General features: G+C 43.4%; 1 protein-coding gene and 1 long non-coding RNA gene across 4 annotated transcripts in view; one reads left to right on the forward strand and one right to left on the reverse strand.

Annotated features, from left to right (window-relative positions):
- RXRG (retinoid X receptor gamma) overlaps positions 1 to 18,501 on the forward strand; it is a 61,036-nt gene extending 42,535 nt beyond the window's left edge. For all 3 annotated transcript variants that reach the window (XM_061399811.1, XM_061399819.1, XM_061399826.1), the window contains 6 exons: positions 8,078 to 8,238; positions 8,355 to 8,484; positions 9,745 to 9,877; positions 11,182 to 11,273; positions 12,774 to 12,879; positions 18,210 to 18,501. In XM_061399811.1, coding sequence (XP_061255795.1) covers positions 8,078 to 8,238; positions 8,355 to 8,484; positions 9,745 to 9,877; positions 11,182 to 11,273; positions 12,774 to 12,879; positions 18,210 to 18,357 — 770 coding nt within the window. In that variant the 3' untranslated portion in view covers positions 18,358 to 18,501. The remainder of the gene's footprint in view (positions 1 to 8,077; positions 8,239 to 8,354; positions 8,485 to 9,744; positions 9,878 to 11,181; positions 11,274 to 12,773; positions 12,880 to 18,209) is intronic.
- LOC133237612 (uncharacterized) lies at positions 12,875 to 20,185 on the reverse strand. The gene is made up of 3 exons (XR_009733270.1): positions 19,788 to 20,185; positions 15,133 to 15,265; positions 12,875 to 13,423 (listed from the first exon to the last, which is right to left on the reverse strand). It is a non-coding gene; the product is annotated as an uncharacterized LOC133237612 (long non-coding RNA).
- Between the last annotated feature and the right edge of the window lie 238 nt (positions 20,186 to 20,423).

Here is a 20,423-nt window from a genome sequence, read left to right on the forward strand (position 1 = left end):
GGTTGTCGTAGGGAAAAAAATCTGAACATGCTTTCTGTTTATTTACAAGATCAAAAAGTCTTTCCATTAAGTAACACAAATAAATCAAATCAACAAGTTAATTAGCTAGTGAACTCAAGAGGTACAGGGTGTAAATGGTAAATCTTAATAGATTCAAGAGTCAAGAGCCTCTCAGAAATGGAAACAAGGCATGTTTTTGTCTCTCCCAAGTGACTCTCTATTCTTAAAAAGCTTCTCTTCTATGGGGAGGGGGGAGGCTGGCTAAAAGATCCAGTGAAAAAAGGGTTTGGATCCCTTATAGGAAAGAATCCTACCAGCAAGGAAAAAATGGCACTCTTACAATGTTTGGGATGGAGGTGGCCCTTAAGAATAACTTAATAACCCTAACCATTCTGAAAGTGAAAGTGTTAGTCACTGACTTGTATCCAACTCTTGGTGACCCTATGGACTGTAGCCCACCAGGCTCTTCTGTCCATGAAATTCTCCAGGCAAGAATACTGGTGTGGGTAGCCATTCCCTTCTCCAGGGGATCTTCCCAACACAGGGATTGGACCTGGGTCTGCTGCACTGAAGGCAGCTTCTTTACCTAACCATTCTGTAGCTGAGGAAATAGACTTGGATTGATGGAGTGAGTTTCCCAAGGTCCCAAGGACAGGTGATAAACAGAGACTGGAACTTCTTACTTCCAGGTCAGAGCTCATCTCACATCTCTTCTCCTACCAGGGCAAGAAGGCACTATGGAACGAAGGAGGGAATCTCACTCTGATATCTGTCAAGAATCTCAAATTGACAGATCCACACCTGCCCTCTCAGCCTGTTCATCATATGGTTCTCCCCATTTTAGGAAATAGCCATTTTTCAGCTACTCAGATCAAAAGCCATTGAACACCTCTTTTTTTTTTTTCATGCACCACATTCAATGGGTGAGGAAATCTTGTCTCTTTCTCAAAATATGTTAAGAACCTTTCCGTGTCTCACCATTTTTACTGTTATTGCCAAGCCACTGTTTTTTTTTGTTTGTTTGTTTGTTTTGTAATAATACAAATAGCCTCCTAAGAAGTTTGCCTGCTTCCATCTTCATCTTCCTTCAGTCTCTCCTTATCAAAGCAACCAGAGCGAGTCTTTGAACAAGTGGACCAGGTGAAGCCTTTCTTTCGCCAAAACGCTCTAGTGCCTTCACTTCTTACTTAGAAAAAAGGCAGAATCCCGGTTATGACGTCAAGTCTGTACATGGTCTGGCTACCCCCTGTCTTTCCGCTCCAGCCTCAGGGCTTTACACTTACTATTCTGTCTGCTCAGACTGCCCTCTCCCAGGTGTCTTTTTGGCTCACTTCTCCTTCATATCTTTACTTGTCAACTTCTTAAAGTTTTGCCTGACTACAATGACTCAAATCACATCAACCACCCCTAATACTTCCCAGTTTATTTCCTACAGCATTTATTACTATCTGACAGGAATACACAGAAGAACTGTACAAAAAAGATCTTCACAACCAAGATAATCACAATGGTGTGATCACTCACCTAGAGCCAGACATCCTGGAATATGAAGTCAAGTGGGCCTTAGAAAGCATCACTATGAACAAAGCTAGTGGAGGTGATGGAATTCCAGTTGAGCTAGTTCAAATCCTGAAAGATGATGCTGTGAAAGTGCTGCACTCAATATGCCAGCAAATTTGGAAAATTCAGCAGTGGCCACAGGACTGGAAAATGTCCGTTTTCATTCCAATCCCAAAGAAAGGTAATGCCAAAGAATGCTCAAACTACAGCACAATTGCACTCATCTCACACACTAGTAAAATAATGCTCAAAATTCTCCAAGCCAGGCTTCAGCAATACGTGAACTGTGAACTTCCAGATGTTCAAGCTAGTTTTAGAAAAGGCAGAGGAACCAGAGATCAAATTGCCAACATCCGCTGGATCATGGAAAAAGCAAGAGAGTTCCAGAAAAAACATCTATTTCTGCTTTATTGACTATGCCAAAGCCTTTGACTGTGTGGATCACAATAAACTGTGGAAAATTCTGAAAGGGATGGGAATACCAGACCACCTGACCTGCCTCTTGAGAAACCTATATGCAGGTCAGGAAGCAACAGTTAGAAATGGACATGGAACAACAGACTGTTTCCAAATAGGAAAAGGATTATGTCAAGGCTGTATATTGTCACCCTGCTTATTTAACTTATATGCAGAGTACATCATGAGAAACGCTGGACTGGAAGAAGCACAAGCTAGAATCAAGATTGCTGGGAGAAATATCAATAACCTCAGATATGCAGATGACACCACCCTTATGGCAGAAAATGAAAAGGAACTAAAAAGCCTCTTGATGAAAGTGAAAGTGGAGAGTGAAAAAGTTGGCTTAAAGCTCAACATTTAGAAAACGAAGATCATGGCATCTGGTCCCATCACTTTATGGGAAATAGATGCGGAAACAGTGAAAACAGTGTCAGACTTTATTTTTTGGGGCTCAAAAATCACTGCAGATGGTGACTGCAGCCATGAAATTAAAAGATGCTTACTCCTTGGAAGAAAAGTTATGACCAACCTAGATAGCATATTCAAAAGCAGAGACATTACTTTGCCAACAAAGGTCCGTCTAGTCAAGGCTATGGTTTTTCCTGTGGTCATGTATGGATGTGAGAGTTGGACTGTGAAGAAAGCCGAGCACCAAAGAATTGATGCTTTTGCACTGTGGTGTTGGAGAAGACTCCTGGGAGTCCCTTGGACTGCAAGGAGATCCAACCAGTCCATTCTAAAGGAGATCAGCCCTGGGATTTCTTTGGAAGGAATGATGCTAAAGCTGAAACTCCAGTACTTTGGCCACCTCATGCAAAGAGTTGATTCATTGGAAAAGACTCTGATGCTGGGAGGGATTGGGGGCAGAAGGAGAAGGGGACGACAGACGATGAGATGGCTGGATGGCATCACTGACTTGATGGACGTGAGTCTGAGTGAACTCCGGGAGTTTTTGATGGACAGGGGGGCCTGGTGTGCTGCGATTCATGGGGTCGCAAAGAGTTGGACACGATTGAACTGAACTGAACCGAACACATATTTAAATTTTGTCTACTACCTGTCTCCAAAAAGGCAGGGGTATTTTTCCTGCCTCCCTACCCCCCACTGCTGTATCACCAGTGACTAGCACATAGTAGATATTTAGGTAATATTTGTTGAGAGAATCAATGAGTGGTTTAAACTAAATATTGGAGTCAGATGTTTTAGTAATTCAGATGCTTCTATATGATTCATTTGCTCATTCATTCATTCATCATGTATTAACTGGGTGTCTACTTTATGTTTGTGTCATATTTGCTGTAGAGGGGTCAACAGTTTTCTAGACTGGAACATGTGATGTGAAAAATCAGATGGTAGAGACGGTCTTCTCTTCACCAGCATAGAATTGATACTCACTTTTTGTAGCTCCCACCACTGTGATAGTCAAAACGTTAAATTAATGACCCCAAGGTGTGTCTCGCATAAGCGTAGAGTGTGATTGCTACTGACTGAGAATCACCTATATTCGATTCTATTGCTTCACAGTCTAATTCTGTCTCTCAAAACTCAACCTAAATATTTCCGGCTCAATTAGGGTCAGAGTGGTTCACGGAGAAAACGATGGGAAATGTGATTCATTTTTTTAAAAAAAGTAAGTCAAACAAGGACGTGTAGATTATAACAGCCTGGGCTGTCATTTTTCTACAAAAATTATTTATTTTAATTGGAGGATAATTACTTTCCAATATTTTGATGGTTTTTGCCATACATCAGCATGAATTGGCCATATGTATACACGTGTCCTCCCGATCCTGAACCCTCCTCCCACCTCCCCCCCACCGCCTCCACCCTACCCCTCTATGTTATCCCAGAGCACTGACTTTGGATGCCCTGTTTCATGCATCAAACTTGCACTGATCATCTGTTTTTCGCATGGTTTCAATGCTATTCTCTCAACACATTCCACGCTCTTCCCCCACTGAGTCCAAAAGTCTGTTCTTTGTGTCTGTGTCTCCTTTGCTGCCCTGCATATAGGATCGTTGGTACCATCTTTCTAGATTCCATATATGTGTGTTAATATATGGTATTTGTCCTTTTCTTTCTGACTTACTCCGTATAATAGGCTCTAGATTCTTTTAAACCTAGTATTCTGATTCATTATTAGAAAGCTGGGTCCAGTTTTGGTTCCTGAATTAAAAAAAAAATAATGTGGGTCTTTAGTTTCTTTAGGTAGATATATTCCTAAGTATTTTATTCTTTCCGTTGCAATGGTGAGTGGAATTGTTTCCTTAATTTCTCTTTCTGTTTTCTCATAGTTAGTGTATAGGAATGCAAGGGATTTCTGTGTGTTGATTTTATATCCTGCAACTTTACTATAGTCATTGATTAGTTCTAGTAATTTTCTGGTGGAGTCTTTAGGGTTTTCTATGTAAGGGAGGCAACCAGAAGGGAAAGAGACACGTGTACCCCAATGTTCATCGCAGCACTGTTTATAATAGCCAGGACATGGAAGCAACCTAGATGTCCATCAGCAGATGAATGGATAAGAAAGCTATGGTACATATACACAATGGAGTATTACTCAGCCATTAAAAAGAATACATTTGAATCAGTTCTAATGAGGTGGATGAAACTGGAGCCTATTATACAGAGTGAAGTAAGCCAGAAGGAAAAACACCAATACAGTATACTAACGCATATATATGGAATTTAGAAAGATGGTAACAATAACCCTATGTAATAGACAGCAAAAGAGACACTGATGTATAGAACAGTCTTATGGACTCTGTGGGAGAGGGAGAGGGTAGGAAGATTTGGGAGAATGGCATTGAAACATGTAAAATATCATGTATGAAACGAGATGCCAGTCCAGGTTCGATGCATGATGCTGGATGCTTGGGGCTGGTGCACTGGGACGACCCAGAGGGATGGTATGGGGAGGGAGGAGGGAGGAGGGTTCAGGATGGGGAACACATGTATACCTGTGGTGGATTCATTTTGATATTTGGCAAAACTAATACAATTATGTAAAGTTTAAAAATAAAATAAAATTAAAAAAAAATAATGTGGTGAAACAAGAGTGATGAAAAGCTGAATCATTAACAATTAGGAGTGGAAAAGGGCTGTTCGGGAAATTCATACTATTTACCCTGACAAAGAGAAGGTGAGGAAATGAATCAATTCCTTATCTCACTATATGAAATGTCACTTTAAAAAAGTGACTGGACAGCTTTCCCTTTGCCACTATAATTTCTGGTCTTTATTTGCAAAATTTAGGGCTCAGTTCATACGCCTTCTTGTGGACAAGAATAATGAAATTCTGGAGCAGATAACTGAGTGATACTATGGAATTTATATTACTAGAGAGTTGGACAGATAGAAAGAGATAAAACTGGGGTGGGCTCAGAACTCACCTGTCTGGGATCAGGGTACATATTGGGGTGAAGCTGAAATGGACATTTGCTGTTGTCTGCTGTAACACATTTCTTTTCTGAAAGAAGAAGAAGTTCTGAGAGTCTAGAGTCTTGCCTAAGCTTACATAGCAAGCTAATGGTAGAGCTGCTATAGGATTAAGACCCTCTGCATCCAGGCCACCAAACAATCCTCAGAGTTCTGGGGTAGTCTGTTTCCACAATTTTGGGTCATATAATGTGGTTTGGGTAGTAAGATAATGGATTATTTTGAGGCAATTTAGGCAGCATTTGATATCCCTGTGGATTTATTAATCCAACCAGCCTACAGCCTTGGAGGTAGTAAAGAGGGGTTAGAGGTAGGCTCAGCCAGCCAGCCTCAGTCTACCTACAGTGCTGACTTCATCATTTTCTAGCTCTGTGACCTTAAGCAGGTCACCTAACTTCTCTGTGGTTGATAGCTCTTCAGAGGGTTAAATGACATATAATCTATGAAAAATGTTGAGCACAATTCTAACACAGAGAAAGAGCTTGATAAATTTTGGCTATTTTAGTACATCCCGATAGATATATGTTGGACTAAAGAATAATCCTGTTTTAGATCCCTCTGTCCTCTAAATGTAGCCTGATGTATGGAGTAGCAGTAGCTCAAAATGTCTGTCCACAGAGAATTTCCTCCAACCAGACATACTGGACTCCTACTGACGACAGGAAGATTCATGGCACACACACAAAAAGAAGTGACTAGAAAAGGATCACTCAATTAATGACAGAATTGGAATTAGGATCTAATTCCCTGAAGCCAAGGTTATTTTCTGTGAAGCTTGAAAGTTATTTTCCTTGAGTGTTACAAATCTATAGAAGAAATCAATTGAGGATCACAAAAGGAACTTATATTCCTTTCCCATCTTTTCAAATTAAGACAAATAGAAGCCCATTAACCTATCTTAAAAAATTAATACAAGAAGCATTCAACTTTAACCAGCAAATCCAACTGAATATAAAAACACATATGAGAGTTTCTGTATGTTGTCAGTGAATGAGGGCTCACAGAAGGGACAGAAAGAAAGGATGAGGGGAAAAGAGAAACAAGGAGAGAGAGGATGAGGTCTAAAGAGGGGATGGAGAGAGGACCAGAGCAGAGTCCAAGAGTGTAAAAAGAAACCAAGGGGAGGAAAAACGCTACTTTTTTAACTTTTAAATTATTACTTCATTTAATCTACAGAAAACAATCTAGGTTAAGTACTACAAGCCCCACCTTACATATAGCGAGGCTGAGGCTTTGTAGGCTGAGTAGCATGTCTGATGCTACTAGCTAGGAAATGGTCAGGCCCATTCTGAAAAAGATTTGACTCCAAGTACATGATTTTTTGCTCTTCTGCTATTTTCTCATCTTTGTTCTCTTTCTCTCCTGTTTCTTCTTTTTCTTAATCCCTTGCTTTAATCTCTTTTCTTCCTTTACTCCTTCCTTCCTACCCTCATTCCCTCTCAACCCCTGAGTATTATTCTCATCTTGAGGCTTCTTGGTGCGTCTCTATTTGAGACTGTCATGTATCAGCTGTGTCTGTGAGGCAGACCCTTTTCTGACCTACTTTGACAGATCGATAATATCCCTTGCGTGACAAACTAAATGTCCAGCATCCAGTCCCAGTTCATTCTGCAGTCTCTGCAGCTCCCTCTGCCCTCAGAGAGTAGGAGGTGCCTGGGAAAGTGCATGATGGGGAGGGAAGGAGGGGGGATGAGACATAGAAGTCTCTGATGCAGTAGTTATCACTGAGGTCCCGCTTAGCCACTGTTTAGAGTATACTTTTCTTGATTCTTGGGATTTAAAAAGATGTGTGCTAATATTGAATTCTGTTTATTGCTACTAGGAATAAGATGAAAACTAAAGCTTTTGGGAGAATTGAAACTAACCTCACAGAGACTGTCCTCCCAATGAAGAGGACAGAATTGGGGAAGGGGTCTGGCTGACATTCTCATGCACAGACCCAGAAGGTTCTAGATGAAAACCCTAAGTTTTGGCAATCTGAGAAAATTCCAGCCTCCCCCTCTGCCTGTGTACCCTTCCTCACCCCCTAAATCATCTACTGATTCTGAAATGTCATCTAGGTGACATTCCTCCAGCCTCCTGCTTACTAAATGCCCGCGTGGCTCCCTAAAGATCTTCCCTGACAAGTCAGATCAGGTGATGTTGTGTTCAGGCTGGTGCACTAGGGGCAGACCTAATGGGACGTGAATGCCAAGGATGATGCACAGGATCTGACAGAGGGAGTTTTTAGAGTAATGTGCTTGTTACTTAACTATTGCGTGCTCATAGTTTATTAGAGGTAGCCGGTGGAGAAAGGACATGGCATACAGCATGCAAGGAGATGGTGGTTCATTTAAAGAAAGGGCAGAATTGGAGGTAATTAAAGCTTAAAGTGCATACTTCTTAGAGAGGTCACCATTATGAACTGGAAAACATATGGACTGAAAAATCCACACTTCTGCACAGGCATAAGCAAACACTCTGCTTTCTTGGTTTCATCTGTTAAAAGGACAATGTCCTGATTCACTGCCATGATGGTGCCCATTTTATAGATGAGGAAATGGAGGCTTAGGGAGGTAACTAAATTTCCCACTGTTGTCCTGGGCACATGGTAACACCTGCACTTCCTTGTCCCTGCCAGCTGTGCAGGAAGAAAGGCAGAGAAGCCGGGAGCGGGCTGAAAGTGAGGCAGAGTGTGCCAACAGTGGCCATGAAGATATGCCCGTGGAGAGGATTCTGGAAGCTGAACTTGCTGTTGAACCAAAGACAGAATCCTATGGTGACATGAACACGGAGAATTCGGTAGGTGGTCTTAGATCTCCATCCAGCTGCCATATCTTAGATGGGGCTAGACATGTGCAAGGGACGTGTTTGAGTCTTTGAATCTGTTCCTTCAGATTACTTTGTTCCTTTTTTAGACTAATGACCCTGTCACCAATATATGCCACGCTGCTGATAAGCAGCTTTTTACTCTCGTTGAATGGGCCAAGCGTATTCCCCACTTTTCTGACCTCACCTTGGAGGACCAAGTCATTCTGCTCCGGGCAGGTAAGTGATACCAAAGATCCTTTCTTCTTGGGACAAGCACTTGGGTTGCCATTTTGCCCCTGGGGTCCTAAAACAAGTGACCTGGTGGAGTTGAACCCATCCAAGCTGGTGCATCTTGTTGAGACAGGATAATACTATGTGAGATTGTTCTTTTTTATATTACTTACAATCTCTTAAATTTAGATGGCCCTCTCCCAAACTTTTCATTCCCAAACAAAACAGTTTGTTAATGGAGGAATAAGACTTTTTCTTTTTTGATATTAAAAAAATTTTTACACAGTGAAATTCGTATTAGTTTCTACATGCATTTTATTATCAGAGAAAAATAACTTTTAAACACACACATAAAAATTCAAAAAGAGGAAAGTTAGTAAGAAGCAGAGACTTTTCTGTCTATTGGGTTTCTTAAACTGCTTCCTAGAATCCTTATAGTAACCAGGAAAGAACTATTTTTCCATGCAAATTGTACGTAGCCTTTATAATTTGCATTTAATTTTCGAAGAGAGTTAAATAGTTTTTACTGAAGACAGTCTGAAGCTCTGCCTCATTATTATTATGAAATTGGAAAATAGAGATATTCCCATTTCACAGATGAACTGAGGGAAGCCAAAGATTTTTGCTCAGACTGGTACTAGATGGATTCCAGGGTCCCTTCCTATTTTAATATTCTATGTGCTGTAATCTCTCTCACCTCCCATTTCTGGGACACTGCAGTTGACATATGCCAAAGCTCCTCTTTGTCACGGAGCCACCAGAGAAATTTCATGAAGATTGGCTGAGCCTTGGAAGCCAGCGCACTCATTTCATTCCTATCAAATAATGAGTGTTCCCTGAGTGTCGATGGAAAGCTTCATGCCATGCTGGGTGATACTAGACAACGCCAAAGAAATAAAACTGGGTTGTCAGGTCCTGGGGGCAGAGACTGCAAGGTATGCTTGCTTTATCCACCACGGCAGCTAACATAGTGACTATTACCCATTAAGTGTTCGATCCATATCTGTTGATGGACTGGGGGATAAAGAGTCCTTGTTCTCAAGCTACCATTCTAGGCAGCATGGGGGAAACTGGGGGATGGGCATAGCCCCAAGTCAGGACACCCCAGTCTTACCGTTTGTTTCTTCACTAATTAGCAGTATTGTCTGGAACTGGATTTCTGATTCTACTTTTATTCCAAAGGATAATAATACATGCCTTGGGTGACTGTCCATGAAGCGAGAGTGCGGTCAGGTTTCCCTCAAGGCCACCTCTTTATCCTTGCAGGGTGGAATGAGCTGCTGATCGCCTCCTTTTCCCATCGCTCGGTTTCTGTGCAGGATGGCATCCTTCTGGCCACGGGATTACACGTCCACCGAAGCAGTGCCCACAGCGCTGGGGTTGGCTCCATCTTTGACAGGTGTTTCTCTTCTGCTTCCAGCATGTGTGTGTGTGTGTGTGTGTGTGTATGTGTGCATCTGTGTGTTTAGAATGGATAGCTCAAGCAGCTGTACATATATGGTTGGAAGCAGAGACCATTAAGCACATGAAAGCATAAACCTGGGGAATGAGAAAGTGATTAAAAGAAATGTTGATTCGAGGAGACAGAGCTGGTCAGAGGCCAACAGAGTTACTGGCAGATGAAAACCCGTGGGTTTCCAAGGAAGAGACGGTGTTACTAACATTACCTAGTAAGACTGGGCTTCCTTCATGGCTCAGTCGGTAAAGAATCTGCCTGCAATGCAGGAGATCTGAGTTCTATTCCTGGCTCAGGAAGATCCCCTGGAGAAGGAAATGGCAACCCACTCCAGTAGTCTTGCCTGGAGAATCCCATGGACACAGGAGCCTGGCGGGCTACCGTCTCTGGAGTTGGACATGACTGAATGATTAGGGGTGGGGAGTTTGAACTGCTTATCTTAGAGGGCTGGGACAGGAATGAAGGCTTAGAATCTGACTTTAGGAGTCCAGGAAAGATGAGCTAGGGTTTTTGCTGAACTCTGCATCTCTCTGGGGCAAGCCTGCTTAGGGAGCAATGGCCTCAGTCTGGGATTCTGTGCCCTCAGGGAAATTAAGCCAGGTGACTTAAGGAAATGAGAAATGGGTAGAGATGAATGACTTGGGGTGACAGGATGGAGATGCACTAGGAAAGGGAAGGGTGAGCTTGAAGATAGTCTCTACCCAGTGCTGGGGACCTGTGGTCCCTTTCCAACCCCTAAATGGTCTTCCTGAGCCATATGCATGTCGATCTAAGACGTCTCTACTCCTTCCCTGCCTTTTCCCACAATAGTTCCACACGTGGTCTTCAGTGGACTTAGTCCTCTTGATGGTGCCTGGAGATTTCTACTGTGTCAGTGAACACCAGAAAAGCAGTGCCCTCGCCCTGCTTTGCCTGTTGCATTTCTACCAATTTCCAAAACCTCTAGGCTGCTTTTCCAGCCCCCTCTCTGAGTTCCCTGCCTCCTCCTGGGACTTTGATTATGTCAGTCACTGGCTTGGTGTTGCTGCTCTGTGCTGTTTCTGTGTCTGTTGCTTTGATTAAACTGTGAGCTCCTTGAGATCAGGGACTGTGTCTGATTCATCTCTGTGCCCCTAGTACCTGGCACATTGACTGGAAAATGTGGGGGGGGGGTGGGTACATAATAAATATTGATTGCATTCATTTTATCAGCCTTTGGTCTGGTGCTCATGATTTTCTCATTACCTGTCATTGTTTCCTGTGAACAGAGTTCTGACTGAGCTGGTCTCCAAAATGAAGGACATGCAGATGGATAAGTCAGAGCTGGGGTGCCTGCGAGCCATCGTGCTGTTTAACCCAGGTGACAGCGTCTTGCTTAGCCCTCCTCCCTGGTCAGCCCCCAGTGCGCTGATGTTCTTTGGCCCTCTAGCTCAGCTGAGACAGAGAGGGGAGAAGGCAGGGCCAGGGGACCTGTCAGTGGGGAGGACAGAGTCACCTCTGCATGGCCTCTGCTCCTTGAGCCATCTTGAAAAGTGTTTCAAACGGGCATGAAGTGTACATGTTGGGGGTCAGCGGGGAAGGTGGGAGATCACAGAGGCCTAGGATAGTAAAGGAAGTGGTAAAATGTGGTCAGGTTCTCCAGGGGTGACAGAAACTAGTGAGTAAATAAGTGCTTCCATCTTCCTTCCCTAGGTGGACAATTCTGCAGTACATTCCACATACCTCCTTAGAGGGTCCCTGTGAGAATGAGTCCCAGCTGCCCATGGCCATGATCAGTCCGATCATGTACTCTTGTGTTGGCTTTTCTTCTTTCCCTGCTTTTTCTGTTTTTAGTTCCTCCCTCCTCTTCCCTGGGTCACTGCCTCAAGTTAACTACTTCCATGAAAAAAAAAATAGTAGTTAGTTTCTGCATATATTTTTTGGCAGAACTTATGGGATTTTGCTGATGGATTGTACATAGGATATGGAAAAGAGGCATTAAATATTTTTGTTTCCTGAACAACTGGAAAATAATTTTCATTGACTGAAATGGAAGTTCTAAGGGTGGGTGGCTAGGAAGCAGGTCTTTGGACGTGAAACTCTGAGATGGATGTAGATGTCCAAGAGTGGCTGACCAGGAAGCAATTATTCATGTGATTCTGGAGTTCAGAGGAGAGGCAGGACCAGAGATGTACATTTGAGAGCTGTCAGCCTATACCTAGCACGGAAAGCTCTGAGGCTGGCGTGAATTCATCCAGGGAGTAAGCAGAGGCAGAGCAGAGGGCTGAGGACTGAGTCCTGGGGCATGGCCGCATTTAGAATTTGTGGAGGAAAGGAAGAAACAGCAAAGGTGCCTGCGAGGGAGCAGTGGTTGAGACAGGGAAGAACCGGAGAATGATGTCCTGGGGGCTCAAGGAGGAAAAGCATTGCAAGGAGGAGCAAGACTCAGCTTTCACCAGAGGCTGCCACGGGTCAGGAAAGATGAGTATTCAGAATTACATAGTAACTGATGCATGCACTTCATCTCTTGAATTAGGTGATCAGTTAGTTGAAGCAGGACATAGGTATGTCTGGTTTTTGTTCCCTGTCTTTTCATTCAGCCCACACTTAGTCAATAAATGTGTAAAGGTTGTATATGTACAATGGCCCAGATAGAAGGAAACTCTCCTCCTTGGAGTCAGCGGTGGGTACCTTTGCTTCAAGAGTTTATTGGGTAGATTGGTAGACACAAAGCACCAGCTCTGTGTATTTCACAGTGCCCCTCATCCACTGTGTCTCTAGTAACTCTACTGGAGGTGGCCTATATGAATGGGGACAGCCTCTGTAGCAGGGTGTTCCACAGAGGTGTGTAACCAGAGGTTTAACCAGCTGTCTTTTTCAGATGCCAAGGGTCTCTCCAACCCGTCTGAGGTAGAGACTCTACGAGAGAAGGTCTATGCCACCCTTGAGGCCTACACCAAGCAAAAGTATCCAGAACAACCAGGCAGGTGAGGGAGTCCTGAAAGATTGTTAACAACATAGCTGTTGATGGATGGTGATGGTCAGCAGGCTCTGTCTAGATTTTTTCACAACCAGCGCAAAGCTACTCAAACATTAGCTTCATGAAACTGGAGGTCTTGTCTCTCTTGTGTATCCACCATTCACCACTCTGGCATCACTCTAAGCACTCTGGAGCCTATCACCATTCTTGGCAAGTAATACTCATCTTTAAATGTTGAGTGAACGTGCAAATGAGTGAATAATTGTGGAAGTCCTTATCTCTAATTTCTAAAGAGGTCTCAAGGCTCAGAAAGCATGAGGAACTTGCCCGGGATCACAGAGCTGGGGCCTGGTGTAGTGAGATGTGAACACAAGCATGTTTGATTTCAAAGAGCCTGTGTTTTCCAAAGTGACTGCACGGCTTTCCACTTTGCCCCAATGGGAGCCCTACTGCAGTAGAAGGTACAGGCTTTGGCAGCCAAGAGGGGTGACCGCTGGCCCTGAGGGCGCCATCTGTAGGCTCTGGCAAGGTGCTGGGCCTGAACTTCTTGTCTGAAAAGGAGAACATGGGTCAGAAGATCTCAGACCATCTGCCAGTATTCCTGAGTCGTTGAATACCTTTCCCAAACATTTCCCCCCAAGTACAACTGAATAAAAGTTTCCTTACTCTGCTAACTCTAGTTAAAAAGAGAGAAAAAGATCCACAAATCTCACAGAAAACTGAAAACAAAACCTAAATAAACTCCTTTAAAGGCATTAGTTTGTTTTTAGGAATAATTATATGTGTTCCCAGTTCCCACTGATGACTTTTATTCCCCTATGAAATCTAATTTCCATTAGCCCATTTGTCCTGGATCATAAGCCCCTATCAGTTTTCTAGAAGAGGCTGAGCTCTGCTTTTTTGTCAAAGGAAATGAATGCATCTGAGTGAGTGGGATCCAGCCTGTTGGCACAATAAATGTGCAGGCCTCGTGTGTTAGGGAGAGTACATTGTGACAACAGGTTTCCCAATGTCTGTAGTTGAACACAAATGTGTTTCCTCCTCACAAATCAGTCCTGGCTGGATAATCAGTCTAGAGCACTGACTGTTTTCCACGCCATCACTCGGGAACCCAGGTTTCCTCCTTTTTGGGGCTCCATGGTCCCCTGGTCACGTTGTGTTTGTATGCTGATGGTTGAGGGGCAGAGGAGGAGGGGCACAGGGATGAGACTCTATGAGCAACGCCTTGACCTGGAAAGGGCCCATCTCCCTTCACTCACTTCCATTGGCTAACACTCGGTCACATGGCTCATCTGGAGAATGTACGCAGCTGGATGCCAAGGAAGAAGGGGAGAGTGGATTTTGGTGGGTGCCTGGCAGTCTCTTCTATACCTGAAGTGGGTAAGATTGAAAAAACTCTACCCAGCAAGGAGGGCCTGGCTGCCAACATCAGCTCAGCCTCCGGCCCTTAGGAGCTGACTGAAAACTCACCAGAATGCTGGTGCCACTCACGGGGTCTCCCAGCTGTGAGGCAGCATCACACATGGTTTTCTGTGTGTGCACATGTTGTGAGCCAGGCATTAGAACTAGGACAGCTCATACGCATCCTTTTCCTCTTTAAAAAACAAAACTCTTTTTTTTTTGTCTTATTATAAAAGCCAAGCATGCTTTTTTGAATAAGGAATGTATCTAAAATGTATTTTTAAATGTATTTATTTTTATTATTAAAAATGAATGTATCTAAAAAATACATTAACTCTATTAACAGTGAATGTATTTAAAAAATTAAGCGGATAATATTGATTGTAAATTTGAGAGGTATAGTTCTAGTAGCTTTGTTTATGCATATATGTATACTTAGAAATGTATAGTTACAGATCTGAAATCATTTGCTTCAGTGTACTACTTTCTTCCCTTAGCACAAAATTCTGGCTTTCAATGATTTTGTAATATTTCAGAGGATAGATGGACCCTAATGTGTCTAGTCATTGCCCTGTGGTTGACATATTGTTGTTTCTGATGAATGTCACTTTGAAAACTTTGGAACTTGCCTGTTTTCCCAGGAAAGGGACTGCCAGGGGCTTGAGTTGCCTCCAGGCACGAGTGAGAACACTTGTTGCCTGGCCTGAAGCAGGGCCTGGGGGCTCAGGAAGTGGGTGCAGAGGGTACCTCTGGTATGTCCAGTACAGCCTGGACAGACAGTGACCACCCAGAGACCGAGTAGGTCCATCAGGATGTTACTTGGCTCAGTCAGGTAGGAAGTGTGTCAAAGGCTGCTTACCTCTGGTTTGTGAAATGGCAGACGGTGTTCCTGGCACGCAGGGCCTGTCACGGCCATTTTCTCGGTGGTGGAGGGCTGCCCCTCCGTGGAGACTTTTCAGAAGTACACCTTGCAGGGCCGAGTTCTGCTTGCTCTAGCCAGAAAGCAGAGACCAAAACTCAGGAAAGGGCAGAGCTTGCAGGAACATTCTCTCTCTCACACAGCAGGGACCCTCAAAGGCCTTGCTGCCAAACTTGTCAGAGAGAAATGCGACTGCCACCCGGTGGCTCTATTAGTGAGCGTGCTTATTTCTCCAGGCTTGATTTCAGCCTCTAAACCTGGGGCAGAAGGCAGAGACAGCCGTGTTCCAGCATGGTTAGCATTTTTAAAAATGTGTTTTATTGATAATGCTGTGTTAATTCTGCGTACAGCACAGTGATTTTAGTTATACACGTTTGTATATATATATATTCTTTTTCATTATGGTTTATCAGAAGATATTGAATATAGTTACCTGTGCTAATCAGTAGGTTGCTTATCCATTCTGGTATAATAGTTTGCATCTAAAATGCTTAGTATTTTACATATTGTGAAACTTTGGCCTTTTTAGAGTAAACAAAAAATACATTTTCAGAGATAATCTCAGTCTAATTTTACACTTTATAAAGAAGTGTAAAGCCTTTTCCTTTGCTTAATTCCATAAAACTTCCATTTGGAGCCACAACCAGGGGCTCAGCCTCCTTGTTCTTTATCTGATGGCCTCTTCACAGCGTGGCGATACCATTCAGATGCACTCAGAAGCTTCCTAATCAAACATTTTGAAGGTGTGTGCTGGCCTTGATATAGACCTTTAATTTTTCCATATAGAAAGGTAATTCTTACCTCTTAAGATGGTGCTACTTTATTTTTCTTATATTGCCACATTTCTTTAAAACTTCTTTTGGCACAAATATAGACCTATATGCATTTTCAAGGAGTATCAAAATTCCAATTTGAAAATTTCTCATGAAATAATGTTGTGACTGCCAGGGAAGACCCAGCCCAACCAGAAGTTGCTGATTTAAAGCTGTAGTGGCTAACATGATTTTGGTTCCTGTAATTTTTATTGAAAGTTGTGAGTAAAGTTATTTAATTTCTGGTCATTATCATAAATAACATTACAATAACATTACAAATAAACATTACAATAACATTACAAATAAGCTTCATTGGCTAAAAGGACTTTGAGAGATGAAGAAGAGCCACAGAAGCAGGTTGGAAATGTGGCTTGATTGAGGGACATGTCGGAATGAGGCTAATTCTTCACACACTAGTCTCTCTCCCTTTGTTGAGCCCTGCAACTAAAGGTCTTTAATTATAGAAAAGTGTGAGTGTGTCTACACATGTCTGTGTGCCTGAGTGTTTGTACAGTGTGTGAATGCAGATGAGAATGGAGGAGAATATGTGTGTGTGCAAGCTTCTGTGTGCAAGGGTGGGTTAGAGTGTGAGTGAGTGTGTGTGTACGCATCTGTGAGAATGATGAGGGTGTGTGTGTGCACATGTGACGGAGGCATGTGTGAGTAAGTGTGTGGGTGTACATGTGTGTATTGTCTCCCCTAACAGACTGTGGGCCTACAAGGGGCAGAGACCACTATTACCTATCTGCCTCTCTTCCTAATTAGTAAGCACGTCCATGCTGATGCACATGGCATTATTTCCTTCTTTTTATGGCTGAGTAATATCCCATTGTAAATAGGTACCACATCTTCTTTATCCATTCCTCCGCTGATGGACATTTATGTTGTCTTGGCTATTGTATATAGTTCTGCTATGAACACTGGGGTGCATGTATCTCTTTGAATTATGGTTTTCTCTGGATATATGCCCATGAGTGGGATTGCTGGATCATATGGTAACTCTATCCTTAGTGTTTTAAGGAACCTCTGTGGTGTTCTCTACGGTGGCTGGAGATTATCATGCTAAGTGAAGTAAGTCAGACAGAGAATGGCAAATATCGTATGATACTGCTTATATGTAGAATCTAAAAAAGTGATACCAATGAACTTATAGAAGAGAAATAGACACACAGACGTAGAAAACAAACTTATGGTTGTCAAAGGGGAAAGGGGAGGAGGGATAAATTAGGAGTTTGGGACTAACAGATATGCACTACTGCATATAAAATAGATAGCCAACAAGGACCTACTGTGTAGCACAGGAAACTATATTAAATACCTTGTAATAATCTATAACAGAAAATAAGCTAAAGAATATACATGTATATATACATATGCATAACTGTGTAATTTTGCTGCACACACCTGAAACTAACACAACATTGTACATCAACTATATTTTAATAAAAATTTTTTTAATTTAAAAAAGAAAGCCACATTTCTTAGGCAAAAAATAAAACAAAGGTAAGCAATAGACTAAGAAGCTGATGTACAAAGTGGTTATAAAGTGGTAACAAAAATGTAACTGAGGCACACTGAGGTCACATTGCTTAAGGTAAGTGTGTCGTGAAGAAATGCATAGTCTGGTGAGGCGATCAGAACTGTTGGTCCTGAGAGCAGGGGCTCACCCTGGATCCCAGAGCCAACTGCAGTGCCTGATGCGTGGTTTACCAAGCTGTGGCTGCACCTCCCAGCCCCACGCTCCAATGGCTTGAATGCCTGGAGCACCTTCCCCGATGGTGACAACCCCTGTGGATTCAGCACATCTGTGTGCTGTGTTCTAAGTGTTTGGGCAGATCTTCCCAGGAACCTCTGAACACAAAGAACGTAAGGAACATCTCGTGGTTAGGATTGGTGCCGTGAGTCATGGCAAGTAGACTAGCTCTCACTCGGCATGAATGGGGGCGCTGAGGGCAATTCTGGGATGTGACCACAGAAGTCAAGAGTTCCTCAAGAGGTCACAGGATCCAACCTCCATCTAAAGAAGCTAAATGAGACCTCAAGCCTGTTTCTGAAGCTCCCCCAGATTAGAGATTCTCTGGCTGTGTTCGATTCCTCTCTCAGGCTCTTTCTTCTAACCATAGATTGGTCAAGAAGACCAAACAAGAGGCCTCATGCCAGCAGCTAACCCCCAGTTCTTAAGGTCTCCTCGCTTCCCTGCAGGTTTGCCAAGCTGCTGCTGCGCCTCCCAGCCCTGCGTTCTATCGGCTTGAAGTGCCTGGAGCACCTTTTCTTCTTCAAGCTCATCGGGGACACACCCATTGACACCTTCCTCATGGAGATGTTGGAGACCCCACTGCAGACCACCTGAGCCCCACCAGCCCGCAGCCCCCCTGCACAGGACTAGCCCGGGCAGGTGTGTGCGGACCCCACCCTGCACATGCTCCTCCGCCTCCCACCCTGATCCCTGCGCATTCCCCAGACGTGATGCTTATAATAAAGAAACCTTTCTACACATGTGACTTTTATAGGTGGAGTTTTGTATAGATGTTAAACATAACCCTTCTTTGCTATCTAAGGGGATGGGGATCTTTCTGGAAGTTACTGGGAAAACTAACCAAGCCTCTGTACATAATTGGTTTAAATTATTTTTTCACTTGCCTTGGAAAGCCAATGAATGCATAATAAAGTAACGTATGTGATGTTGGCACTGCTTGGAGCATAAGGTGAATTATTATGCTGCAGGAAAGTTATCTTAGATGCAGGAGGAAAGGTATTGGAGGTTATGAATAGGGGTTGAGGCAGGGGTCCTGAGACCGTAAATCTCACAGTTCGATGCCCTAAGTCTAAGCTGGGCACAACCAGCTTTGCCCTGGGGTAGCCTCTGGAGAGATTGGGAAGAAACATTGTCTTTCAGAGTCAGCTTGGGTTTTTTGTATTTTTGCTTTTTCACTCCTAAGAATAATGAGTACTAATAGCCTTGTCCTGACTGGGGGCAATGGAGCATAAGGACAAGAGAAGATGTTCTTTTTTTTATTTCCAACTTATATTTTGTATTGGAGCATAGTTGTTTTAACAATGTTATGTTAGTTTTAGGTATACAGCAAAGTGATTCAGTTATACATACATATATTCTTCAAATTCTTTTCCTATTTAGGTCAGAGAAGATGTTCTTTTGATGGGGGAAGATACTTGGGTCGTGGGAGTCCGTGGGAGGTGGTAATGGTAAAAGAATGGAATTTTTGTCATTAACTAGCAATAATAACGGGCTTCCCTGGTGGCTCAGATGGTAAAGAATCCACCTGCAATACAGGGGACCTGGGTTCAATCCCTGCTCATGGCTACCCACTCCAGTATTCTTGCCTAGAGAATCCCCATGGACAGAGGAGCCTGACGGGCTGTGGTCCATGGGGTCGTAGAGTCAGACACGACTGAACGACTGAGCACACACACGCTAAGCGCACACACACAGCAATAATCATAAGGAGACCAGAGTGCACCAAAGTTGTTTTCCATCATTATCTAACTCTACATATGTAGCCTGTTCTTAAAAGGGAAAAAGTGAGAGGCTCTTCCAGCTTCTATCCTGTGATCTCCTAGTGCCTTACAGCCCTGCTGTCTGCTGGATGGTGATCTCATTGAGGGCAGAAACTGTGTCTAACTGACATCACAGCCAGCATGTCTTCTTCAAGTCACCTTCCAGCATCTGCAGGAACAGAACTTAATAGATACACAATTCTGTGTCCCTTAGGGTTATAGAATGGTACAACCTGAACAGCTGCCCATGGCATGCCTCCTTACCTTCTTCATACCACCAGAACCTGACTCAGGTTCTGGCATGCAGTATGCACGAATAGGGGCTTCCCCAGTAGCTCAGTGGCAAAGAATCTGCCTGTGATGCAGGAGCCACAGGAGGCGCAGTTTCGATCCCTGGGTCAGGAAGCTTCCCCGAAGGAGGGCATGGCAACCCACCCCAGCATTCTTGCCTGGAGAATCCCATGGACAAAGGAGCCTGGTTACAGTCTCTAGGGTCACAGAGAGTCAACTGAAGCGACTTAGCACACATGCACACAGGCACATAGCAAAAGTGTGTTTTGAACTGAGTTCCACACAAGTGGAAAGGGCTGTGTGGACGGCAGATACCTCCTTCCCCATCAGCAACTTGTCCTCTTAAAAAAAGAAAAACACCCAGGGCTAACTCTCCAGTCCAGATATATCCCGTCAGTGAGCATACAATTTTGAAGAAATAAAAATTGCTTTATTCCTGGGAAAAAAAACTTAGGGATCCCATGACAGAAAGTGAAGAGGAACTAAAAAGCCTCTTGATTAAAGTGAAAGTGGAGAGTGAAAGAGTTGGCTTAAAGCTCAACATTCAGAAAACAAAGATCATGGCATCTGGTCCCATCACTTCATGGCAAATAGATGAGGAAACAGTGG

The sequence above is a fragment of the Bos javanicus genome, chromosome 3 (assembly GCF_032452875.1).
Source record: "Bos javanicus breed banteng chromosome 3, ARS-OSU_banteng_1.0, whole genome shotgun sequence".
NCBI lineage: Eukaryota > Metazoa > Chordata > Mammalia > Artiodactyla > Bovidae > Bos > Bos javanicus.